The sequence below is a fragment of the Channa argus genome, chromosome 1 (genome assembly GCF_033026475.1).
Source record: "Channa argus isolate prfri chromosome 1, Channa argus male v1.0, whole genome shotgun sequence".
Lineage (NCBI taxonomy): Eukaryota > Metazoa > Chordata > Actinopteri > Anabantiformes > Channidae > Channa > Channa argus.
In genome coordinates this window covers 34,178,858-34,205,461 of record NC_090197.1, presented here as the reverse complement: position 1 = coordinate 34,205,461, position 26,604 = coordinate 34,178,858, and the positions used below count along the sequence as shown (strand labels likewise).

General features: G+C 37.8%; 3 protein-coding genes across 9 annotated transcripts in view; 2 read left to right on the top strand and 1 right to left on the bottom strand.

The window, feature by feature from the left end:
• Positions 1-382: 382 nt before the first annotated feature.
• Positions 383-5,439, top strand: myoz1a (myozenin 1a). The gene is made up of 6 exons (XM_067514627.1): positions 383-615; positions 2,200-2,286; positions 2,807-2,994; positions 3,392-3,668; positions 4,380-4,545; positions 4,626-5,439. Exons 2-6 carry the CDS (start codon positions 2,202-2,204, stop codon positions 4,858-4,860), a joined length of 951 nt encoding a protein of 316 aa, XP_067370728.1. The 5' UTR covers positions 383-615; positions 2,200-2,201; the 3' UTR covers positions 4,861-5,439.
• A 741-nt stretch (positions 5,440-6,180) lies between these two features.
• Positions 6,181-19,880, top strand: hhat (hedgehog acyltransferase). Of its 3 annotated transcripts, XM_067514586.1 has the most exons (13): positions 6,181-6,319; positions 7,286-7,436; positions 7,520-7,584; positions 7,894-8,007; positions 8,102-8,296; positions 9,427-9,639; positions 9,883-10,060; positions 10,630-10,780; positions 11,819-11,854; positions 14,052-14,253; positions 14,730-14,874; positions 15,017-15,075; positions 18,473-19,880. In XM_067514586.1, the coding sequence occupies exons 2-12, from the start codon at positions 7,316-7,318 to the stop codon at positions 15,046-15,048; spliced, it is 1,452 nt and encodes a 483-aa protein (XP_067370687.1). In that variant the 5' UTR covers positions 6,181-6,319; positions 7,286-7,315; the 3' UTR covers positions 15,049-15,075; positions 18,473-19,880. The 3 variants fall into 3 exon arrangements, with proteins under 3 accessions (XP_067370687.1, XP_067370676.1, XP_067370694.1); XM_067514575.1 differs by lacking the exon at positions 15,017-15,075 and having other exon boundaries at positions 18,473-19,878; XM_067514593.1 differs by lacking the exons at positions 9,427-9,639; positions 15,017-15,075 and having other exon boundaries at positions 18,473-19,878.
• A 1,641-nt stretch (positions 19,881-21,521) lies between these two features.
• kcnh1a (potassium voltage-gated channel, subfamily H (eag-related), member 1a) overlaps positions 21,522-26,604 on the bottom strand; it is a 49,236-nt gene continuing 44,153 nt past the window's right edge. For all 5 annotated transcript variants that reach the window (XM_067514525.1, XM_067514551.1, XM_067514534.1 and 2 more), the window contains one exon: positions 21,522-25,690. In XM_067514525.1, coding sequence (XP_067370626.1) covers positions 24,821-25,690 — 870 coding nt within the window. In that variant the 3' untranslated portion in view covers positions 21,522-24,820. The remainder of the gene's footprint in view (positions 25,691-26,604) is intronic.

The following is a 26,604-nucleotide window of genomic DNA, read 5'->3' as shown; positions in this document are numbered from 1 at the left end:
CCAAGAGGGTCTGACACTTCTCAACATGTGAATCATGCAGAGTCACATGATGCATCAGTGAAAGTGAAAATGTGACAATCTGATGTCAGGACAAAGTGACAGTACATTATGAATAAGTGATTTATTCATAATCTACTCTCCCTTTGAACCAGTCTCTCTGTGTACCCCAAACACACTCCAGAGTCCTCCGAGGTTATCAGATGGCTGAGTTCTGTTCCTCTCGTTCTTTGCTACTAAATATAGGCTTCTCAGCCATCTGTGAGAATGATTTTGTTCCCTTAATATCACCATCAGCACTTTTAGCTAGCCAACAGAGACTTCTCCCCCCCGCCTCGAGGACCCCAATCTCTATTCATACAGCTAACCTCAACCTCCTCCTCCTCCTCCCATCCTGACACTAACACTGCTGCCACCCATACCCCCAACCCTCTGGAAGATCTACCATCTCAGTGTAGGGTGGGTTTTGCACTGCCCGGGACCTGGGTCCAACCATACGTAGGGTCAGAGGCACTGAGGGATTTGTAAACCTGTGATCAAGATCACCAGCCCTGGATCTTGTCTTCGCTGTTTGGTATTTATAGGTCTGTCTCCTCCCAGGATAATAACAAAAACCCGGTAAGTTGATCTGTATCCCATAGGTGTGCTTTGTTCTACTTATCAACCAATGTCTTAAATTTCAGTTATGCCCTTTACAAAAATAGGAAGAGGGAATAAAGGTGTGCAACAGTGTTCAGAATCATAATCTCTGTGGGTTGTGCAAGTGATTTTGGGGAAAATAAATCAATAAATAAGACTTTAGAAACTCAGTCAAAAAGATCATTACACTGTTCATGATGAAAATGTCCAATAATTCTGCTAACACCTAAAGCAGAATACCGGGAATTACTTTGCTGCTTTTAGATTTTCTGTGCAAGTCTTAAAATGACCAAAGGAATGGGTGAATTTGCTGACCATCCCTCTCTGTGGGCGTTGCAGAGATTTTATATGGTGTTACCAAATCGGGGGGAGGGGCTGTAAATCTGTGTGCACAAGGTCCGTAAGGTTGTCATCATTTAACAGAATTAGGATGGTGCCCATTCTCTTGAACATCCACAACTACTCCATTTATCACTCATGTTTTCAAAGACGTTCAAAGAAACACTTAAAAGTTTTTGGGGAGATGTGTGTTGTGCCCTTAAGGGTTGTGTGAAACGCATTTGATAGTTGAATGACGACATTACATGTGGCTAAAATGTCTTGGCTGAAAATGGCTTTTAAAAATAGCTGCAGTGGGTTGAGTTACAACCAGTAGATGTGATGTGATGTTTTGCCACTTTACTGTGCCTTCAAGAAAGTACTTTACTTTTGTAAGGTCTGCTAAGCGTGTGAAAAGGCAAAAAACAGCACTTATCAAAAACACAAAAGATAATATATGAACCAGACACATACCAGGGAACTGGGAGGAAACATATGTGACAGAGAAACAGAGACAAGTAAAAAGTATTACTCCCACTTCCTCCACCTACAAGTTCCAATGTTCTATTTTATGATCCTGAGTTTTTCATTTTTACTGCTGCAGAACAGCATCAGAAAGCACTGATCACCAAATTCTGCTTAAGCCAAAGCATGCTTCTGTTTATGTTGATGCAGCCTGTATACAGATCTTGTGTCCCCAGCCAAAACTGACACACACATTAAGCTACTGTATATGTTTCCTTTGGGGTAGTGGTCTGTTTCACTGAGGAATGTGGGGAATCTGAGGGCACTGACATTCCCCTTGAACTTGAAAAATGAGGAGGGCACATTCTGTCTGTCTGTCTGATATATTCAGGTCCAGTGGGTACATGTTTAGCAGTTGTTTATGTTTGTAAGTATAGACAGTGAACAGTCATGTTGAGGAGTTAATGCAACTGTTAAAGATGATTGCAAAGCCATCTGTTAATGCATATTTTAATTGTGTAAAGCAACTAAGGCATTCACCCATGGCTATGGAGATTTAGATATTATTGTAATATCTGTAATATTTATTTGATTAATTTAATTTGATTAATGAATGACTTTTTTGTTGCAATGTTACAAGCATTTGAGTTGTTTTTTGCTTCTAGTTTTACTTTTTACCAAATATTTTGAAAGAGAAACATTTACATTTATTTTTAATTTATAGATTAAAATTTAATTCCATTTTATTGCTAATACCTTGTTCTTTCCTTACCCTCCTAGTCATGCCTCTTGGAACACCTGCCCCCCTAAACAAGCGGAAAAAGCCCTCCAAGATCATAACTGACCTATCACATATCGCTCAGGATGGTAAGACATGAAATGACATGCATATGAAACCAAATATCCACATATTCAGTACAGCTCTTTGATTGTGTAGGATGGATAAGTAAGATACAAGTCCTACAGGAAAGTGGGGTGATGTTTGCAGTTTTGCAATAAATGCATAAAATAACACATATTCATCATTCAACATAACTCTAAATATATAACGCTTTTGGTTCACATTTTAGGTAAAAGAATTCATGTATTTTATTACAGCAGGAAACCATACTTTGTTAACAATGAAAAGCAATGGTGTGTAAAATGAAGTTGTGTTATTAAGTGCAAAGCTTTAGTTAGATTGAGATATGGCAAAAAACATTTAAACATTAGGGAATTTTAAGCTTGTGATTATGATTATGTCGGTGTAACAACCCATCACTATCGCAGAATCAGCAAAAAAAGTAACTTAATTGCATGTAAAGTCTTTAAAACCTCTGGACTTCTTACTACCATTTTGCTTTCACATTAAGGCATTTCTAAATGTTTGTGGATGTCCCTTACCTAGAGTATGAGTCAGAGCCAGAGGCATCTGAGTTCGACCTGGGAACAAAAATCAGGACTCCCAAAGACATCATGTTGGAAGAACTTTCCCTGCTGAAGAACCGAGGTTCCAAAATGTTCAAGTTGAGGAAGCAGAGAGTGGAGAAGTTCATCTATGAGAACAACCCTGACGTTTTCAGCAGTGAGTCGATGGTGAGAGCATAGTTGCAGAAAACAAAATTCAATCAGTTAATTTCAATTGTATTAATTTTTCAAAACGCAACAAAACAAAGTTAACAATATTTCCAGAAACTTCCCAGAGAAACTTTGACGCATCTCTAAATTCTATGGACAAATGTAGCCACTTATGGAATAGATATTTTAATTTTAACGTACATGGACCAATGCTGTAATTTTTCATCATTACCGAACCATCAAACCAGCTAGACTGTAGGTATTTAATTTATGATAAGAACTCAAATCCACAATAGGCATGTACAGTAATGCCTGTTAGGTGTAACTTCAAGAAAAGAAAACATGGTTAATTGGTACATATAAAAGAATGTGCTGTTTAGAATATAGTTACTTATAATGATGGTATTTATTACAGGACAACCTCCAGAAGTTTGTTCCCTCACTGGGAGGTCAGATGGGAAGCCAGATGATAAATGTTGGTGGGCATTTTGTTAGCAAACAGGCTGGATCGCAGCAGTATGGAGTACACATTGGTGGAGGGGCCCCCGTGCCTCCTCCAAAGCCTGGAAGCAAAGGTGTGGGAGTGGGAGCAGGAGCAGCAGGAGGTGCAGGAGGTGCAGGAGGAATGGGTGGTGGTGAACAAGGAAAAGGTGGAAAGGGAGAAGGCGCTAGTGAGTTGTCTGCACTAAAAGGTTAGTATCCATTTTTTGTAAATTTGTAGTAGCATTCTTTTTTATGGCCTTTATGCCTCTTACATTTAAATGCACTGTAAAAAAGTAAATAACTTTTGAGTTGTACAGATTTGATTTTGTCAGACTTCAAAACAGAGACATAATATTATAATTTGTAATGAATGAAAGAAAAATAAGTAAAACAAAGAGATGGACCTACAAGTAGCATTTTGTAACACCAACCACCCCTCTCTCTCTCTCAATATATGAAAAGCAAAAGGTAATCATAAACTTTATCATTGCCTTTATTGTGTGCTGATGTCATGTAATAAGGATTAACAGCAGAAAAAAATACATTTGACCTTATTTATATCTAAGTTGTTGCTGCTAATCTAGCAGTGCTGACTCACATTTCCCCAATTAAGACTACAGTAAAGCAATTACTCTAGACATGTCCCTACAGTAAAATACCATATTAAACAAAGAGTTCCACATTTTTAAAATACCACTTGTTTACATTCTTGCCAAGAGTTTAGAATAGAAGATAGATACAGTTCTCATGTCTGCTCAGTACTGTCATTAAGTCTAAGCTTAGCTTTGCTTAGACTTAGAAACAGCTTGCCTGGCTCAGTGTAGAGGAAACAAAATCTATAACCACTCCCAAAGCTCACATTGAACATTTTTTTTATATAAATGATTCCAAAAAATAACATCAAATGTTCTCGCTCACAGGAGGTGGAAAAGATGCTGCATCTAAGAAGCTGATTCTTGTAAAAACGTATGTGTCACCATGGGAGAAGGCTATGAAGGGTGATGAGAGTCTGATTGCCACTCTGAAACCTTTAATGCTTGGTCCCACTGAGAGAAAGGAACTTCCAATGTACAAATGTTTCAACAGGTACCTCCCTCAAAGTCTAACATTGTAGAAGCTTTTATGAAAACCAGGAGCTTTAAAATGCTCTCACCTTGCTTTGGTAGGACTGCCATACCCTATGGAGGCTTCGAGAAGGCCAACCAGTTCCTTAAATTCCAGCTACCAGATGCTGAGGCGACCAAACAGGAGCCTGAACCCGCAGTGGTGTACCAACATGACATTGGCTGTAGGCCTTCCTTCAATCGCACTCCTATTGGCTGGGTAGGCAGTAGTGAACCCAGCAGCATTCATATGGAGAATGATGCTGTGCCCTTCGATGGAGAGACCGACGAGCTGTGAAAAATATACTGTGATTACACTCATAATGCACAAGCACACATGCAAACATATATGCATGCATAAATGATAGGGTGTATGCGCGCACACACACACACACACACACACACACACACACAGACACTAGATGAGCTTAGAATTAACTATTACATGGAAATCTCGCAGTGTGGATAACTGAAAGTGCACCTGAAATGTGGTCATGTTCATAACTTGCTCTGAATTTGGTTGTGAGGCAAAGAAACAAGTTGTAGATGTTATGTGAAGATGAAATATTTATTGTTTAATAGTAAAGTCCAAAAGATGGGTTTAGACAGTCCTTTAATTTGCTAGAAAAGTTATTCTTGGTGAAGTTGCAGAAGAAATAATGACTCGCATAAGAAGGATAGGTCTATCCTATGTTACTGCTGTGCACGCTGTCTTGTGCATATTCGTTATCTCCCCATGCCATTTTGTATGCATGCACAGAATCACTTGCTGATACATTAACCCACTGTAACAATGTACTTTCTCTACAATAGGCCTTTAAAACTGTCAAACTTTTTCAGTCTTCTTGTAGAGTGATTAAAATGCCAAGTGGAAATATGTTGTGTGTTTGTGAAAATCCTTAGCCATTTTCTGTGTTTAATGTGTACAATAATTACAGTATAGTGCAAATTTGATCCATCATTTCTGGACATGAAAAGATAAATTGTTACTGACGTACCTGAAAGAAATTTTGCACTTTACAATGAATAACAGTGGAAATAAGAGCCTCAAAGTTCAAAGCTACTTAGTACTGGTTCAGCAGATATCTGTAATCACGTGGCTTGATAATGCACTGGTTAAATCACATAAGTGGCTTTGATAACTCATATTCAATTTTATTGACTCACCAAAAGTCAACACAGTAAAAGATACATCGAATGTTTTGTTTAGAAATTAGTATGAAAATGTACTTAAGAGTATCAAAAACAAAATAACTCATTTGGTTAAATGACTGAACTATTATAACTGACCCATTACTGTGCTAGTAAGCTTTAAGATGTTTAATGTGGAGCTAATTTGTATATTTTTTATAGGTCTACTGTTGGATAGTTCATCAAATGTCTTACTAAAGTAACTATGACTGTAGTAGTACGTTAAAAAAACAAGTATTTTATGTCAGAACTTGAATAAATACACTTACTTTTTACATCCCAGAGACAGCAGGGGTTCCAAGTAATCGAGGGCTGTCTTGGGGTGTTCCAGACATAAGCTGAGGAGGAGCCCCTCCAGCTCGGTTGGGGGCGATCGTGCTCTTAAAAAGTTGTTTGATGGTCATATTATTGCACCGAGTAAAACGAAGAAGAGTTCCGTACTCTTTGAATGCTGGATACCAAAGCACAGTCATGGATGCATGAGAGAGAAAGAAGGTGTACTAAGCCTTATGACACAGTGCGGTCTGCAACATACAGCAACGCAATGGACATGAGAGCTGTATTAGGTAATACTGAAAGTCGGTGAAATGGTTAGCCAGTGTAGCTAACGTTAGCTAAGTGCCATTCGAAGAGGAGAGCTCACCGAAACCTAGCAATGTGACAATAAAGAAATAGTCAAATTAGCTCTCGTACACACGCGCCGACTTAGTTTTAAATTGTCTCTTCTCAATCTTAAATGCCAAAAGTATCGTTGGCAGCTTGGCCACAGAGACGGTAGCTAACGTGGCCTACTTTGGTTTCGCCTGTTTGGTATATGGTCGAGCTACGTCATCGTCGGCAATCTCCGGACGCAGGTTACCTAGCAACGATAGCAATCATTTTTTTTTGACTGTAGCGATTAACGGATGGGCTATAACTTTAGTTAGTATGGCGTAAATGCATTGTAGTGTTAAATATCAGGGAGTGTCTGTGTTTCAAATAAAATGTTATTTGCCAAGAAAAGAACAATTTATGTTTAAAACGTTATATACTCTCAATAAATCAATACGAACGACTACGTTGTACATAATACAATAATATAAATTACATTTTGAGAAATTACCAAAGAAGTCATTTACAATTCATTGAAAACATTAGGTTTTCATACATTTTGATTTCTGTATGTAAATGTGTTTTATTATGAGAAACGTATTAACAAACGTTCTCTTTCTTAACCAGCCCAAACATCTCATCAGTAAATGTAAAGCCTTGACTTTTTAGGTAAAGGGCCTTGATATCATTTCTCTCGTTGCTATATATAAAGTTGAATTAAACTAAAATCAAACAGAATTAATTTGACTTCAATATTACACTTTTTTCTATTGTTCGTAGTGATCGCATGAAATTATTACTACCAGTGGTTTTAATGAATATATATTTTAAATGTTTAAAATACAAAGTACAAAAACTAATTTTAAGCAACTAAAATACAACTACTGCTTGTAGATGAAAGTATTTGATTGTGTATGTGTTTCTCAATCACTCTGTTTTAGGTGCACTGTAGCACCTAATAATTTTGCCTGATGACATCCAAATTAAAGGCCCAGCTGGCACCCCTGCCATGGACAGAGCTTCTTGCATATTGGTTGCTGTCCTTTGGTTCTCATCTGTACTCTTTCTACCATTTGTACAGATTCTCGAAAGGTGAGCTAGATGGACAGGTACAGTATATTGAGTCAGTGAAGTGAGAAGAAACCGTTATTTTCAGTTTCTGTTTTAAATCTTAGATCATGAGGCGGGATTAGAGAGAGAATTCCAGTTGGAAAAGGGCCTTCTTAAGGGTTTTAAAAGGGTAAGTTCAGTGTTGAAGTTGCAATTTAAAAGCTCAGTATGAATCGGTGTTTTATGTTATTGTTTATTTCATTTCATGAAAGCATATTTGTCTATGGTGTACAGTGCTAATTTAAGTTATTTTATGTCACAGAAATTAAATGGCTGGAAACATTTTTCAAAACCATTTTATTTCATTTCATTTTAAAATGTTAATACTTTGTTTATTCATACATAAAAAATAAGACCTTCAGAGGGTTAGGGTTATAGGCTTTTAACAGGCCTCAGCTGTATTTTAAAATTTCATGGTGAAGTTATTATTTTTTGTCAGGACTTATCGGACTTTGAGTGGAGTTTCTGGACTGAATGGGCTAAAAAGTCTTTATTGTGGACCCTGATTGGTCATGGTGCAATATCGAGATTGACCAGTATCTTTTACCCCCAGGTAGGGAGTAGCTAATACATAACAGTTGAATATATATCAGGTGGGTGATGTTTTAATCTAGTGGATTTTTGTTGTTGTTTTTTGTTTTCAACAGCTTAAGGTACCTGCACTCACAGTATATGGCCTCTTAGCAGCCAGCAGTGTGTTGGGAATTCAAGGTGTGTGTGTGCTGCTGGTACATCTGAGCATCACCTTTTCAGTCGCCCATCTGCGAAAGCCTGCTCTCTCATGGGCATGTAGCTTGCTGCTGCTGTCCACACTTCACATCGAACCACTTCAAGTGATCCTGGTGGGTAATATCACATGGATTATACTTGTTCCCAGTTTTCTCATTAATTAAAAGTATTAACCAGACAATAAGTGTTAAGTGAGAAAAAGTGTTTCAAAGTAATTAAAGGACACATTTAAAAAGTGATTGCTATTGACATCTAAATTTGCTTTAAATTGTAAAGGTAAAAATTGTAAAGGTAAAATACTCTAAAAAACACGAAGCACACAAGAGGGCGCAATATACTAATGGGATGCATAGTCATTTGGCCCCTTAGTTTAATTATTCTGTGTTTATACCTCAAGATAAAAGTTGAGTATGAATTAATTAGAAGCATAAGTATCAGACAGTTTATCTCAAGTGTTAAAGGATTGGAAGACTGGAATATGTCTTACCAGCATTTAGTAACAACTACTAGTAAGAGACAGAAGGACACATGCTCACAGGCAACCCTCTGAGTCAACCATTGAGTTCTGTAAAAAATAAAGAAAAAAACTAGAGCATTTTGTGATTTGACTAATCTGTCTTCTCTTTAATGCAACACAGTGATGAATACATTAGGCTGAAAAACAAAAATATTTGAATTAATCTTCTGTCATTAATTTTTACATTGGCTTTTAGTATTTGACTACTTGTAGTGCACCAACACCTTCTTGTTATAAACCTGTGATCTAAAAACCCCCTCGTCTGACATGTGAAGCATGGTCTCAGCCAGCCATCTACACTCCAATCATAATGGTTAGAAATAGACAGATGTGTGCTTGCTTCTAAGAAATTTGCCTCTTTCCTCCTGTGCCCACCCCCACACAAGCATACAGTTGACTCCCCTGCTCCAAAATGTCTACTTTTGGAAATGCCATGATCTAGGTGACTGAAAATCTCCACTTGAAAAGGCAATTAAATTCTGAATGCTGTCAAGCAGATGTCATCTAAGTTATCCTAAGCGTTTTTGTTTATCAGTACGCTGAAGTGGAGTGTCGACAGATTTTGTTATTATGCTATAATCTGCTAATGTTTTTCTTTTGATCTGTTATATTCTAAATAAAGAGTGATGTCAAAAAGCATATTTAAGTTTAGTGTCAAACTACTATTAGAATAAGGTTTTCCTAAGAATTTGTTAAAAATAATTGGCTTCCCACTGTATTACACAGAGAGGCTGGTATAAAGCTGAGGAGGAGTACTATCTGTTACTCTTCAGCATTGCTGTCTGTGGTCTGCGCTTCATCAGCTTCAGCCTGGAGCACTGCTGGTGCCCTCTAGACTGTGGTGGAGTTGTGCAGCTCTGCTGGTTGTTTTCATACACCTTCTATCATCCTTTTTTCTACAATGGACCAATTATTACATACAGAGACTATGTTGAAAAGGTAAGAGAACCAAAAAAGGGTGTTCCTGAAGTATACTGCAATTTGGTCTAAAATTGCAAAGGTACAGGTAGAGGTGCTCTCAGGTCACACTTTTAAAAAGTAGTTGTTTACTTGGTCTGCATACCTGGCTTAATTTCATAACCTGTATATTTGTCTTTTCTCACAGCTTGGGTGTTTTTTCGTTTGGTAGTGAGGATTTAACCAGCAACCCATTAAAGACATGCTCCCTTTCTACACTTGCAGATGCAGAGGCCTGCTGAGGGGAGTGACAGGGACGAATCTGCTTTTATTTACTTGGTGCTCCGATCAGGACGGATCATCCTATGGTGGTCCATAGCAGAATACATGATCCATGTCATGTACATGCATTCCATCCAGTCTAATGAGACTTATTTAGAAATTCTTCCCCCTTGGGCTTTAGGTACGTCTTTATACTGTTTGTAAAACATACCTCTGCAGGATTAATTAGGTTGAAACTCTATTAGATATGCTGATTTCTCATGTGATTTTGTTTGTAAAGTATTTGGCCCATTGATTTATTTTCTGTTGCATTAAACAAGCTAAATATCAGGTAAATAGAAATTACCAGGACCCTGTAACAACTCCTATATATTTTATATATATATATATATAATATACTTAATTTACACTAACTATATATTAATATACACACTCATTTACTTACTCACCATTCTGCCCAGACTGCCCCATCTACAGTATAGACATAAACTGATTGAAAGATAAACATTTATCTTTTTTCTACATTTCTCTTAGTATCTCTTTATTCTCGTTAGTAAATTATGTTTGCCAAGTTCTAACAAGTTTTAACAATTTATCTGTTTCCATTTCTGGATTTCTCCCATTTTCATTATATAAGGTTTTTAATAACACTGAAGATTTGTCAAGATATACCTTCAGAATATACACCACTTTTTATCATTATTAAAATAAAAAATGTCAATTTGAGCACCTCTTTTCGCCCCGGCACAGGTGGTCTGGCCCTGGCCCTCGTTCAGTTTTTCCATGTAAAGTATCTGGTTCTCTTTGGTGTTCCTTCCATGCTGGCTACTTTGGATAAACTAGTTCCCCCAAAGCTTCCTCGTTGTGTGAGCATCATGTACAGTTTCATAGGGATGTGGAGGTAAGATCACACAGTTGAACCAAGTCCAGTTAAAACCACTAAAATAAATACAGTGTTGTTTTGGTGTTACAGCATTACTTAACACTTCAGGGGCTGGACAATCTAGCATGATGTCATTGAGGATAAGGTCAATTTCCTCTCAGCTTCTTTAAGGGCTCACTGTGCTTTTAGTAGTCTGATTCATATTGGGCACAGTAAATTGTCTAATCTTCTACCATTACAGGCAATCGGAACAATAGGTCACCTCCGCACCAGGGACATTATATAATTACTTTAGACTGAAGCTAAAATAGTTTGTTCACTGGGAGGAATTCTGCATTTGGATGCCAAATGTTTATTTTTTCTTTAAATACACTTAAGTTTGTAGCAGCACTCCTTAGACAATAAAGTAAATCATCAAACAAAACACATCTACACCAAATGTTAAGTAAAAAGCTAATTAGAGTTGTGCATCTGTTTTACAGGAAAGCAGACAATTTCCTTTTAAATTACAGTATATTGCACAATTTAGTATAGTAGCACAAAACAGAAAAGTTGCTTTAATTTTCAGATTCAGTTCAGGTTACACATCACCAAGAGTTATCTCTGTCATCTTGTCACAGCAGTATCACTGTGTTCCTAAATTTCATGAGCACTCTCTTAATGTAAAAAACATAAAGTTGAGATGAAAGGCTGCATGTTGGGTGTAGCAGTAAAACTGCACTGGCTGTAGACTCAATCGAACAATGTGCTGACATTGATGCACTTTAATCCTGTTTGTGTGTGTGTGTGTGTGTGTGTGTGTGTGTGCTGAGCTGGCAAATGTTGACAACACTGATGGAATGCATAAAGCTGTCAACTGAGATCAGTAACAAAACAGCTACAGTTAATAGACGCAGCGAGATAAAATACTTTTTCCAATCTTCTTAATGACAAAGACACATTGATTGTACATTCTGCACATGCCTCAGTTTGTATGAAGCCCAGTACTCAGGTGTTTCTTTCTCAGTCTTATGTAAATTTGCAACTCAAATATAAATTTTCTTTTTCCACTCTCAGGCACTTTGACGAAGGTCTGTATCGATGGCTCATCAGGTAAGAGGCACTTCATGAGCATAGACAGTGTAATTCGGATTTTAATATTCATAAAAATGTGAAGAATCTTCTAAATCAAATAAGAGCTTGCATACTGGAATGTTAGACTTTTAATATCAAGTTTTTTCATACATACTATAGTTTTCCATGCCTTATATTTTGAATAATGTGTTAAATTGTGCTTTATCGTGTGTTAATGTTTCCTGCTGGGCATTGAACTTGCCAGATGAATATCCTTAAATAAAAGGTGTCATTCTCCAGCTGCCTGCCTGTGTGTCATCATAATAGACAAGGATGCAACATTTGCATTCAGGCTTTCTCATGATTATGATGTTGCATGTTGTTGGTGAATAGTTCTTCTGTTGTGCTGCTTTTCCTGCACCCTGGAGAAATGCATACTTGTTTAATATGTGCATACGTAATGGGAGCATTATGTGTTTGCTCACTTGTACTTTGGACAACGCACATTATTAGTTTGTCTGTTTTTAATGATGCACACTTGGCTGAATGCAGGCTGTTGGGAGTTTATGGTCCACGTAGCAGAAATGGGTTGCTACATTAAGGCAGCATTACAGATGCAGATGTGTCACAATACACACTCTGATGTTCTGTAAAAATGTTTACATGTCTTGGTTGGTGTTTGCTAATGTTTGGTGGTGTTTTGTGTTGACTATTTTTTTCCTCTTCTGCAGTATGACATGTATGATGGTGTACATGCACATCTGGTTTTCAGGTGTTAAAGGGGAGGCTAGAATAAAACGTGGCCTATCAGGCTCAAATTGTATTACTAAGGAGCCCAGAATTTAAATTGCAAATGCAAGTTTCCATTTTAAACCATGTTCATTGAAAATTGTTTTCTCCTGCTTAATGGCATCACTTGCAATTATCCTACCGCAGATGCAAAATGACACCCATGACACAAAAGTGCTTTTAAAAGAGGTTTTAATGCAGTTCTGAAACTCAGTTGAAATTGTCTGAAGAGCACTAGATGAGTGCATAGGTGTTAAATGATGTGCTCCACATGACTCACTGACACCCCGTCTCCCTGGCAGCTAAGTGGCACATTCTCTGCCATTCCATTACGCTTTACTTGCCTGTATGCCACAGTGGTGCTCAGGTTCTCTGTTCCTCACCCACGTACAGTCATCGGTCAACCAAAGAGCTCTTACTGTGTGTTTGATGGAGGTATTGTAGGCACAATACATTTGATGAGGTTCATTTGAATATTCACTGTAAATAAATACATGGGGGCGTGGATTGGGTTAGGTGGGGGGTCAGCGTTAAAAAATGGTTCTCATTGCACTTAAACAGGAAAGATAAAGTACTTTGTAGGTCTCAGAAACCAACAATAATAGTCGCTAGACTGTCCAGTTCTTATATTCGGTAAAGCCTTTATGTATTTTGTGTGCACCATCTGCTTGCAGTGATCAGGTGTTACGTGCAGTAACACATTGATTATTCAGTTATTCATGTTTATCACAAAGTGATGGCATTTTAATTAACATCTGTTTGGAATCAATATAAATCTGAATAATTTAAAACGATGGATACTCAATATGTTTACATATTCAGTTGGGTCTGGCTCTAACACTCTGAAGCCGCTCCATCTGTTTTTGCACTTACTTTCATCCTCCAAAATGTCTAAGCTGGCTATGCTATTTATGGCTTAGAAAATGCTGGCTCATCTTTCAGAAACATTGATTAACCACAGGCTGGTTGAGATAATTAGTTCCCAGCTCAGCAACATTAGACAGAATTTGATGTTTGTTTCTAAGCGTGTTGGAGTGATGCGGCACGTCGAGCCTCTCCGTACCTTGGGGAGAGATGAGCACAGTATCTGAGTCCATTATTCTCTGGTATGTGCCACATTAATTTATTGATCGGTGGTATAAATCATTCATTCATTCGCATCAATTGGTGTCTTTCATAAGCATACGGCTGCTATTTTTATACCGCTTACAGTGTAATCTCTTTTAAACCATTACAAAATGACGTGCATGACTTGGAGTGAATGAAATAATATCTGCTCTTTAATAAATCTGCTTATGAATAATATGGGAGTTTACTTTAACAAGTCCGAAATGATTGGAAATCAGATTTATCTTACCAAAAAGAAGCTAGGTTTGGCCTGATCTTTAAACCAATGTCTAATAGCATTTAAATACTTAATTTTCCTTAATATGCACTTGTGTTTTAGGTACATCTACGTACCGTTGGGAGGCTCACGGCGTGGTCTGCTTTGTAAAATCATATCCACTGGCCTTGCTTTTGGATTCGTCTGCCTCTGGCATGGTGGACATGACTACTTACAGTACTGGGCCTTGATGAACTGGGCTGGTGTTCTGGTGGAAAATGGACTGAAGTCTCTCCTTACATCGTCCTTTATTAACTCCATTGTTGTAAGTTTGTCAGCACATTTGCCTCTGATGTGCAAAAACATTAGGTCCAAAGAGATTAACATTGTAGATATTCTTAACTCCTTTGTTAATCTGTATATTGGATCTTCAATTAGATGTGTGGACCTGATGAAATGTTTGCTTTAACCAAAAATAAAGGGGTAATACAATATAATCCAACTTAATAAGAAAAAGGTACAGGTTGGAGGTAAACTGGTTGGGTCTTGTCACATCTAATTGACAGGTAATAGATAGTTTGTTTCCAATACATCCACAGTAGAGACGTTCAGGCTGTTCTTGCTTTGTCGGCCTCTGGAAAAAGGCTCATGTTCTCAAAAACAGTAATAAAGTCTGATGGCATACTGTGTAATCCTCCTAGTTTATGGTCATATAGTTCATTAGTGCTTGAAGCTTTGTTTCTTTGATTTATGATGTAAATCTCATTTGGTTCCCCTCTACTTTATTTACTGATATCCCAGGAGCAGAAATTCTCTGGGGCAATGAAAAGACGCAGCATTGCCCTTCTCTCTTCCTTCTCCACTGCCATGCTCATCCTCTCTAATCTAGTGTTCCTTGGAGGGAACCATGTTGGCAGAATCTTCTGGAAGCGGGTTTTCATTCAAGGTAAATTGTCTCCCACGACACATACCCTCAATAGGTTTTGTATGTTCTATTTTTTTCTTTTTTCAGGATTGTTTGTTTAGGCTGCATTTGTTTCCAATGAGGAGCATCAATCATGTGTTCTTTTAATTTTGTTGAATTTTAGATTATTACAGATCCCCTTCCCATTCTGACTGAAAATGGCATCAAGCAACAGGTTTGGAGGTCAGCTCAAGTGAAACTACGCATAAATGAAAGATAGACCTGTACAATGATTAAGATGGTTAGTGTTTAGTGGCTCTGTATGTTCAGCAGTATTGCCTGTAGATGCTGACAATGGTTATAACAGGTCATGTACCTACAGCAAGATGGCCCTTATAAAGCTTGTCTACACGCGATAAGCATTCTGAGCTGAACTTGCTGCAGGGTTGGGCACAGAGTCAGTGCCAAGGGCTCAGCTCTGTGTTGATACATCAGCATTGTATAATTTATTTAAAAAAACTGTTAATTGATGCTAACTTAAAAATGCTTAGTTTACTGCTTTTAAAGCAGGATTAATTGATTTTTTTAGCCACTTGAGGGCACCAAAAGAAGCCATAAACACAATATTGATAGTTGGTACCAGCATTATTTGATAGGAAACAGTTGTAACAATCACAGGTGACAAGGAGCAACAATTGCATGCATTTGAAGCTGGCATTCATGCCTTTCAACCACATTTTTAGATGTTGCAGCTCTCAAATGCTCAATTATGTTCATCAATTAGCATCTGCTGGTAGTGTAATTATTTGTGTTCAGCTCAGATTTATTGTTGAAAGTCACTGTCTGCTGCTGGTAAGATGGCTGATAAGAGTCGTGAGACTAACCCAAAACAGAAAAGTTGTGGGCTGTGAAAGAGAAAACAATGATCTGATGATGCTGCTGCTGGTGCTGATGATGAACAGGGGGGTAAAAATTCTTTGTAGGTTTGTCACCAAAAACCATTCTTTTCACATTACACATGGTCTACTGATGATTTGTGTCAGTTTAAAAGTAGCAACTTGTAACATCCCAACATTATAAGAACACTGGAAAATGAAAGCAGGTAAAATGGTATTTAACGATTTACTAGTAAATTAGTCATTAGGTCACTGTTCAGTCTCATGTATTATCTTATGGTTTTAGTTCTATACTGTACAGTTTTTGGCTCCAGATTAGGCCTAAGCAGTCCCACAAAAGTCCTATTCCAGTTACCCTTTAAGCTTTATTGTGACAGGCTCACAGGATATGGTGCATAATATCTACACTTCTACCACTTCTGACCCCTTTTCTCACACACACACACACACACACACACACACACACACACACACACACACACACACACTAGTGTATAATAGTGTATATAATAGTGTAGTTGTAGCGTAAATAGGTTAAGAGAAATCTAAAAATAAGAACAGGGTGTTTGGAAAAAAAACATTTCTGCTCTGAATAATTCAGTGTATGAACTACACACTAAACTGAGAATCTCAGTTTGCTTTTATGACCACCAAAAAGCTAAAAACAGCAATGACATGTCAGTGACTCGTACGTAATTTAAAAATGAAAAAAAAATCACTTCATAATTTGCTGCTTTCACTCTGTGCTTGTCTTTTTAAAATTGAAAATAAAATGTAATTGATCTTGCACGAATACAGAAATACTCTGCATGTGTCTGCACATTAAACCTCCAAGGGGGAGTTGTGGTTTGCTTCATTAACATGAGGGACATCACTGCCTTTTAAGTCTGCCTGCCTGAGATCCTTACTGGTGCAGTGGTGTAATTGCACTTTGACCTCTCTGGTTCAAATTTCTAATGACATTGTCTAAACTCATATTGATTAAGGGTGCTCGAAGTATTTTCTGCTACTTTAGTCCCAGTACTTAAGGATGCAGGGGGTTGTTTAAAATGTAACATACCTGCTGATACATTATTGGGCAAACGCAACACAAAAACTGCCTTCACACTGTTATCTCATTACCATGTTTCTTCTGAAGTAATGAGTGATGTTTCAAACTCAAATAAGTCTGTAAGTTGAGTCAGTCTGGAAACAACCTTTCACATGGTCATTGCTAATTTTACAGTTTGCAAATAATGTTTGACCTGCCATCACTGAGGGGGGGGTGATAGCAGTGTGTGGATACTGTTCTTTATCAATGTACATCTGTGTCTTGAGGATTATTTATTCACAATTATCATTCAACACATAACATGGCAATAATATAAGATAATTACCTTATTTAATTCTTAAAGACTTTGCTAGTTTTTCTTGTATATTTTAAGAAGTGACTTTTAGTCGAATAATGACTGTCTACTTACTGAAGCTCTAATTTCTATTTTTCATTTTATCTTATTGTCCTATTAATCTAATCTAAAAAAACAACTCTCACTTACTCTATTATTTCCTAAACCCCACACAAGTAATTCTTATAATCACGGTGTAAGTGTAAAAGCTAAACTCAGACGTCGTCAGCTTCTAATTTACTAAGAAGCACAATCTGTCTCTGATCACTAATAACCTTTATTTTTAGTTTTGATTTGCTGCTCTGCAAGTGGCCTGATTTGAACTTGAAGGACTCTGGTAATCAACTGGCAAAAGAAACTGGTGTAATTGCAGCACTGGTTGATTAGAGCCATAGTTTTATGTAACTGAAGGAAATCGGTTATTTATTTATTTTGCTCTCTATCTTTGCCCAGGCCTAATATTTAGTAACTTTCTTTAGAATTTCTCAAATGGCAAGTCTGAAAACAACCTCTCAGCTGTAGCTGAAAGTTAATATTGTAGTAGTGCTGTATGTTTTGAGTTCTGTGTTCAGTCTTAGTTTAGGGTGAGTAACAGCAGATGTTGGATGAATTTACCTCAAACTGAGAGTGTTAATGAAATGCATATACCTGCGGACAAAACACCTGGACAACTTGGCATGATGACCTGCTCATGGTGCATCTATGGTCTAAAAGTATAAAAAAACAACCACAAAAATTTAAATGTCAGAAATCTATAACATCTCCAACAAGTGTGCATAAAAAGGGTCCACATTTTGTATTTACTGGGAAATACAAAAAAAGGTTTATTCAAATTTTCTGCATACTAAGCTTGTCTGTTGTTGTCTGTTGACAAAGGCATGATAAAATATTTATCACCTAAATATTGCTTTTCTATCCTTAGTCCATGCATCCTTTCTTGTCCAGAGACAGGAAGCTGACAGTACAGCTTTGCATAAAGCAGCCCGTTTGTGTTTGAATTAGATTTTGACGTGAATAGAAAAGAATAGGCCATTGAAAAGCATTGTGGGTGCAGGTGCAGGTTAGTGAGATAATCTGGAGCCAAGCCACGCAGGGAGGAGGTGCAGACAGCTTTCCTTACCTACCTGCTCGAACCTCTAAGAAGCAACTATAAATAGAAGAAAAGAAAAGCAGAGATAACTGACCAAACAACAGACAGTAACTATTTTAAAGGAATTCACCTTGTTATAGTGGAGACTTTAAAAAGCGTCAGTACACTCACCAGCAGTCATCGTGACTGAACCTGCAGTGATTGAGTTAAATAAGTCGAAATATTCTTTGTTTCAAATAAAACCATATTGTATTGGCTTTTCATTTCAGGCTGGTCTACCATTGCTCCACCTATGCTGGCTTTCCTATACTGCTTTGCTCAGATTGGACTTGAGCGGACTTCTCACCCACCATGAGTCACCTTGACTTTGTATCAGAGTGAGAATTCCTGCTATCGGACAACCAGAATAACCTGCTGAGTCCAGTCCCTTGCCCTCACCAGCCAGTGTTTCCGTGGCGATACTGGCTCATTTCCACTGAGCCCCTCCAATCTTGGCTGCTGTGCAACTAGGCAACAACTTTCCACAACCTGCAGGACTTGGCAAAATCTGTCAGTAAGCTAAAACTTAGAGGATCACGGTCGATGCTTTCCAAGCAGGCGGTTTCCTGTCTTTTAAGTGCATACAAACTGTACCAGAATGAATGCAATCGTAAATTCAATAGCAGCCTTGGCTGTGACAAGTGTTTGTACTCAGTAAGCTACGCTGCACCCGGAATCTGTCTTGTGTATATGACTCTGATAATGTATTGCTTAGTGGTGCAGTAAGCTGAAGAAATGTTAATTTCATATTTACCTTCCTGCTCTATCTCACCACAAAAGCCACTCAGAAAAAGACAATAGGCACAGATGACTGAATACAGAAGCAGGAACCTGATCAGTGTCATCATTTCCTCACGCAGATGTAATGTGGGTAAAGTAGAATAACACTTATATTGGTAAATGTATTGCTTAGAAGATTTAGAGGGAGTACACACAAGCCTTTATTCCAACACACATTTTTAGCAAGGATTTAAAAACAAAACTTGCATAAATGTGTTGTTAAATGCTGCTATATATTTTTAGAAAACCAGTTGTCAGATTTGGACAAAAACCCTAAAGGTTTGGTTAATTTGAAAAAATCCTCTGACATTTTTAAACGATTAACCATGCAGAGTCACTCATGGTTTCAGTGTTGTAGCTGGATGTTATGACACATGCATGTAGCTGTGTTTTAGAGTGTGTTTGAGGGGTTTACCTTTCTCCTTCATAAACCTATTTCAATCAATTCAAAAACCTGAAATAGTTATCAACATTTCAAAATGTTTTTAAACAGCCTTATATTAAGCTTGATGACAATTACTTCTTTGCAGGAGTTCTTAATTTGTTTTGCAAGTATGGTGGTATTCCATAACTTTGTATGTGCCAAACAAAAATCACACGAAAAGACCAAAACCCACAGTGTCTGCCATCCTCTTTGTGACACTGGTTCTTCCTTGTGCAGTAGTGAGTATTTACATTTATGTTTTGTCCAAATTTAAAAACTTTTATTCTTATCTGAAAGGGTTGTGTATCGTGTGCTGCTCAGATTGTAAAGCTTCTTCAGGCAACATTGTGATGTGTGATACAGGGAGATTTAAATAAAATGGACTTGGTATTGTGTCAAAATAAAGTGTTTCTACTACTACTACTATTAAGAAACTTGTCTCACTATTTTCTTACTACTTTTTTTAATTTTAGACAGTGCCTGTGGCATAGAGAAATATGATATGGTCAGCTAATCAATTCTGTTTCGTTTATTTTTGGTCGGTTTGAGAATCTGGAAAATAATGGACATTTTTTGCTGTATTCAACAAATTTATAGATCCAATGCTATAGATCGAGATGTATTTGCAGCTTTAGTAAAGGTCATCAGATCGGTGCTGTCCATTAAAGGACCCGTATTCTATCTGTCCTTTACATTTCAGATTACAATAAACGATTTACTATAATCCAGTAGGGAAGGATTTTTCATAGTTTGTCATCACTCCATGTTCTGTGAATTAATAAGAAGCTGCTTTGAAAAGCTTATCTGTGCATTTTTGTGTCTTTCAATCCCAGAAAGCATGATGTGGGAAAATAATCCCAACTCCTTACTATTCACAGTGCACAATGAGGAAAGCAAACAGCTTCGGGGTATGGCTTCCAGAAGATTAGTTGAAGAATTACTGAATTTCAAAGTCAAAGATTTTTTTGGGTGAAATTCATCGACTAAACTCTCTGCCTCTAGTCCTCTTTATTGTCCTGCAGTAACAATTGATTGTTCCCAGGGTTGTGTGTTAAGTTTCTAAATCTGTGAAATATCTCACCTGCACAGCTCTCTAATTTCTATCTTGATCAGTGGTGAATTCATTCCTAAATAGGAGCTGTTTTGCTAGTAAATAATAGAAAACTACTATGTTGTTCTGTCCATTAGTTGATTTTGCAGGATTATCACATCTGTGGCACTGAGCAGGATCAGTGTGAGCGGGGGTCAACGAGGAATCCTCTTAAACAATCACAAAGCTGCAAGGTTTATCTGACATAAGAAGATCAGCAGGAGAATTCACCTGCTGAGTTACACTTTCTTAGAGAAGTGCCCTTATCACTGTGAGAGTGACTAAAAGAAACAGGAGAAGACAGGGTACAGTATGTATAAAATATTTATTATAATTTGTACAGTTTGTTCATAACAAAGAGCTCCCATTGTGCTTGAAATTGTTATATTTCTCATCATATTATTTGTGAACATAGAGACGTGTGCATATTACATAAACCATACATTACACTTTTCTCTTGAATAAGAATCTAAACATTGCAATATAATTTGTGCATATATGTGTACAATGTGTGTAGGGTTTTGATAACTAGGCAGCTTTCTGAAGCTGACCACAAAAATAGTTCTGTGTTCAAAACATTTCAAAGGAGCAACTGTATTTTGGATATTTGACACTGCTGCTCTCACAGCAAGGAGAATGGGGCAATATTATGAAGGCACAGTGTTGCATGCTTCTCAGTAGCAATCAAAGGTAATGACTTAAGTATTATTAAAATATTATTAAAATGCAGTATGTAAATGTTACGTACTGGTAGTGCAGTCCCGTAAAAGTACTTGTTATTGGGCCATTTGTTTATGAATGTTACAGCACTGAACTACACATCTCTTCAAGGAGCGTGTTAGAATTCTGAAGTACCTCTACATCCCATTTTAGTACTGTGCAGTTATGGTGGTGGCCAATGAATTCAGCCTCCTGAAAAGTAAAAGCCCTCCACAAGCCAGATGCTTGTTGTTGGACACAAAATCAAATTTTCAGTTGGAACAGATTTGATCTTTTTTGTGGTTTTATTATGAAAATAAAGTGATAATCTGTAAACTTACAGTGTTAATATAAGCATATCTGACCGAAAACAGTACATCCATGATATCAGACAATATTCATAGGGTGTGTTATTCAAAATTAAAGTTCTGAATATTTTAGGAAAACATTCTGTGATTCATTTGTACAATCTGATAAAGAAAATAAATATTTCCCATGTGTGATTAATATGATTGAATCACATAAATTAGAGAAATGACAGTCAGCACCGGATTATATCATGTTGTTTGCATTGACAGTATTTTAAATGTTTGGGTTTTTTTTTTTTTTTTGTTCCACCGCAGTGTAACATTTTTAGACTTTCATTTCCATGTAATAGGTTTATTGTTGAGCTGTTTAGTCTTCTAACACTAAAGCTCACAATCCCTGGCAGCTTGTGTTCAGAAAAGTAAAAGCATCAACTCTTCTTTCAATTAGAACAATTTAACAAAACTCAATGGCAGCACATAGTCATAATACATAAGGCTAAGTTGCCTTCTAAAAGCATTAAATAGTGCTGGAGCCAGAAATCACTGCATGAAGACTGGAAGCAGGGAAAGGACAAGCTCCCTGTAACAGCCTACCATAATGTGCAGTTTTTACATTGCAAGTCTGCATGCTGTTGATGCACTGTACTCTACGCAATGTGCTGCCAGGTTTGACTAACATCAAGTAGCCAAATTAGACCTTCAAAGGTGCCCCAAAAAGGTAGTAAAAAAAGTCAGCAGAGTGAAGATTTTTCACACACACACAAAGCTTGGTTGCAAACACAACAGTAAATATTTACCTAAATCACCCCCCCCCCTTGCTAGGGAGGAATTAAGTAAAATCATTCATGCCAGGAATGCAAGGGCAGTAGTGGCTTTTTCAGTTGAGGGGCTGCGTAACCCTGTGCCTATGCCTGGGCACTAAACCCTCAAACTGCCCAACCCCGGTCACTGCAGTTGTGCAAGACGGCGTGAATCTGAGCCCCGGTCCCAAGTCCAGTAATATTTGGGTAGGGTCATGTAAGGTAGGGCGTCTGGCATGAAACAAAAACTGAAGTGATCATGTCATAATAACTCACTTTTTACTAGTTTGTGGTTGATTAAGTTTGTGGCTTAGATAAAGACTGTGCCCGTCATTACATAATCCTCTGATCTTCTCTGAAGTCCTCAGTCAGGCCTCATTTTTGCTTCCTTTTGATTTCTGAATACCTTACTCATGTGAGCAGCCGCTTTATGAATTCACTGTAGAGAGAGGACACAGCGTGACGATTTAAGTGCTTTCTCCCTCTGCAAGAACAAAATTCTTTGTGAAGGCAGAACCACAAAGACACAAACACTGGCTTTAACCCAAACAACTTCTCACTTCTGTGATCACATGCCCATTTATTTTTAGCAAGCTGAATTTTTGATGGAAATGGAGGCTACAGAAACCTCAGTGTGTTTTCCTCTCAGCTGTGTCCATAAAATTCAAATAGATAACATAAATTATTTATCTAAATAATAATATAAATATTTTTGCCACATAAAAGAATAATGTGCTATAGTAAAAAGCAGTAAAGCTTTGTTTTAGAAATTAAAGTGTAAATATAGTTATTGTAAATGATGTAATTCACAATACTATTAATACTGATTGCATGTAATTTATTTTGGACTCCATAAACAATCCATATAAAGTCAGCAGTCTATCAAATGACAAATCTACAGTTTGACTGTTTCAAAAATGAGTCATTTCTTTCATTATTCTTGAAATTATTGCTTGACACCAGAACTCAGGGCTCTGCTTTACTTGACCTTTGATGCATATTTTTTCTGTGGACTTCTTAGGGGTTGTGTTTTCTCACTCTTCTTGTTCCTCCTGTACAGCATTTTGATCTTAATAGAAAACTAAATTATGATTGAAGATTGAAAAACATCTTCTGGAAATGAAACGAAGTCCGAATTTAAGCCTTTTTTCGACAACTACTGTGTAGTGCCTTTGGGAAATATGTGTTTAAATATGTGCTAGCTGGAAACAAGTTGATATACCTACCAAATATTGGTCTTAAAAAGAAAAGAAAAAGCAATCTGAGTCCTGAAATACTACTGGAAATACTTGTCTGAACACTAGTGTCTGAACACTTTTTATCCCTTCCTAATTGTCATGGGATAATGTTTTTTGAATATAAAAACAGGCATACCCATTACATCATGCATGCTAACAAATGTGAAAAGGTGCCTCAGCGGGCAACAACTATCTCTGAAAGTGGTTTCAAATACGAACTCTGTGTTGCAAGCACCAACCTCTGGCAGCCTGCACACTGTTGAATTTTAGGATTCTACCCCAAAATAAATATTATTGTATTAATATGCAAAATGGTTTTATTAATATGACAGTTTTAAAATAAGGTAAGGGGCACGGCCATAATTTGGAACTGTCAGCATGATCTTATGCTGACAGTGTTATCTTATGATATTATGCACTAACAAATCTAAAATTGCAGTTCCTGTAAATCAGGAACATTTCAGATCAGATAAGGAAAGATGTAGATTAACTGCTGCCCCAGTAGTTAACACTGCGGTCATTGTTCATCAAGCACATCTCTCTGTGGCTTATGGAAATTATACGCTCTGCTGAAAGATTTGTTTAAAAATCAGATGCTTGGCCATGAGATGTATAATTCATAATGATTGTGGCAGCTGATATAATAAGAGTTCATCAGTTGTTGGAGGTCCACGGTATGTTTCAACATCTGCAAAGGCTGTCGTTTTTCACCGTCGCTGTGAAATAATGCTAATGATTCACCACACGGCCTCAATCAAATATGCATCATCTGCGGTTTGAGGCACATAAATGTGACACATGCAAAGAATTTCATACAGCTGACTCAGTAGCACACCAGTGGGTCATGCGGTTTTGGAGACAACTATTTTCTTCAGTCGAGACCTAAAATCGGAACAGGTTTTGGAATCAAAAAGAGATCAAACCGCTGACGCTAGTTTTCCATTATAGTGCAATGGATAAATATATCAAAGGTATGTACAAACATTGAGCTGTCAGTTTTCATGTAACCTCCAAGTGTTCAGACTAAAACCTGGAATACAACCTGGAATTCTCAGCATGACAATCTCTTGTCATCAATAGGGACACACCTACTGTATGATAAAGGCTGGTGCATCATAAAGACCACAGGTTGCCTAATCAAAGTGGGCCCAGTGCAGCTTCGGCTATCCGTGTTATTCGGATATTACAGGATTCCATTTGAGTTCACAGTAAACTATTACCTGATGAGTCGTTCATTTTTCAAGAGAAGACATCCTCTTTGTCCAGGTCTGGTGAAACAGGCCTTGAAATATCAAAAAGAGGCTGCAGAGAGCCAGCGCTTGATCTCCTCACTCTGAGGAGTTGAAGTGCCTCTGTGAGTTTCGCCTCCAGGCTTGATATACGAACGTTCAGGTTCTTGAAATCGTCCTTCAGCTCCAGCTTGATCTCCTGAAGTGAGGCCTGAAGTGTTTGCTCTGGGATGGGGTAAAAGGTGTGTCTGGTCTCCGGAGGCTGGATTGGACTGCGTTCCTGGGGCGTCGTGCGGAAGTCACCCACTTTGTCCAGGCGCAGGTCACTTTTGGTGATACCGCTGTCACATGAATCTGTCTTCTTTAGAGACATCTGTGATTCATGTACCTTGGTCCGTTTAGGTAAAGTCTCCATGGATTCAGCTTTAGACACTTTGTTCCAGTTGTCAGCTTTTGCCAGGGACTCCTTGAAGCGACCCCAGCCTTTGATTTTAACTGGTTCAGCAGGCCGACATCCTACTAAAGAAATGGGAGGTGGCACTTGCAGCTTTGCCTTGTCTGCCAAGGTGCTGCTGGGAGGTGATGAAGATGAAGGCGTTGAAGATGAGGGTGTCGCTGGGCTTTCAGTTACTGTGACAATGCTGGTGGTCGCAATGGCTGTTTTGGCTACAGGGATGTCCACGTACATGGGACCTTTCTCTATATCGTGCTCATCCAGTTCAGGTTTCTCCGTCGCCATGCGAGCTTCCTTTTGCTGTCGAAAGCGCTGGAAAAGTTTTCGTACTGGGTGATCTGGTGGCAAGTTTAGAGGGGCTTCATTTTTACGCCTTTGTCGCTCCTCCTCCTCTCGTTTTACATCACTGATCTTTCGGAAGACGATCTACAAGGGAATATAAAAGTCTTGACTAAAACGGCAGTATCGAAGCATGAAACTAGATCAAAGACTGAGTTTAAAGAATTATTTGGCCTTTAAGAACTTATGTTTATAACGAAACCTCATGGAAGCTGTGGATGTTGAAACCTAACATGGCTAATTAGCACATAACGTGGTTAAACCCAGTTCCACCTTTACCAACCGTGATCTTTGACACTTCTTGTTTAAAATAGATTGTTTTCTTAGTGGAGTACTTTTACTTTTGTATTTTAAATGCAGATAGTCTTCTCAGTACTTGAGTAAAAGATTTAAAGTTGTACTTGAAGTGGAGAACTTTTTTAGGCCCATACTCGCACTGTTACTTGAGTATTGCGTTTGTGTACTCCTACTACATCTGCAGACAGAGCATCACATTTTGCTGTATAGCTACAGACTGCTCAGAGTGGACATGCTGTGATAAATTTCTTACAGTTCAACTTGTCAGTGCTCTCTGGTGGAAGTAATAAGGACACCAATTCTAAATTACTTACACCCAGTTTGGCACTTTAATGTAATGTAATTTCTTGGTACAATAGATCTATTATACCAATGTATCTTCAATGAGATGGCAAAGCCTAGTTTATCAGTCTCAATAAAATCAGCAACAAAGTGGATAAATATTCCAAAAATGTCAAATAGCTTCTGTGAACCGAAGAGTTGTTTAAGGAGGTGTGTTTGCTATATTTGGGACAAGGGTATAGTATTTGAACAACTAACAGATGTGGTGTTCACAACGTGGGAAGTGGAAGTTTTCTAATAAGTCCAAGTTCAAGACCAAGTTGTTGTTTTTTATCTTTTCTTTTTCTTATCTGGTGTCTTTTCTCAATCTCTAGCTTAATGCTAACCCCCCCCCGTTCTATTTTTCCACTCAGTCTCATAAC

Bases quoted from the DNA above. Each gene is read 5' to 3' on its own strand.
- myoz1a (XM_067514627.1), top strand. From the start codon at position 2,202: ATGCCTCTTGGAACACCTGCCCCCCTAAACAAGCGGAAAAAGCCCTCC. The intron at 2,287-2,806 runs GTAAGACATGAA...TCCCTTACCTAG, and splicing joins ATCACATATCGCTCAGGATG to AGTATGAGTCAGAGCCAGAG. The intron at 3,669-4,379 runs GTTAGTATCCAT...TCTCGCTCACAG, and splicing joins TGAGTTGTCTGCACTAAAAG to GAGGTGGAAAAGATGCTGCA.
- hhat (XM_067514575.1), top strand. From the start codon at position 7,316: ATGACATCCAAATTAAAGGCCCAGCTGGCACCCCTGCCATGGACAGAG. The intron at 10,781-11,818 runs GTAAGATCACAC...TTCCACTCTCAG, and splicing joins AGTTTCATAGGGATGTGGAG to GCACTTTGACGAAGGTCTGT. The intron at 11,855-14,051 runs GTAAGAGGCACT...CTTGTGTTTTAG, and splicing joins CTGTATCGATGGCTCATCAG to GTACATCTACGTACCGTTGG.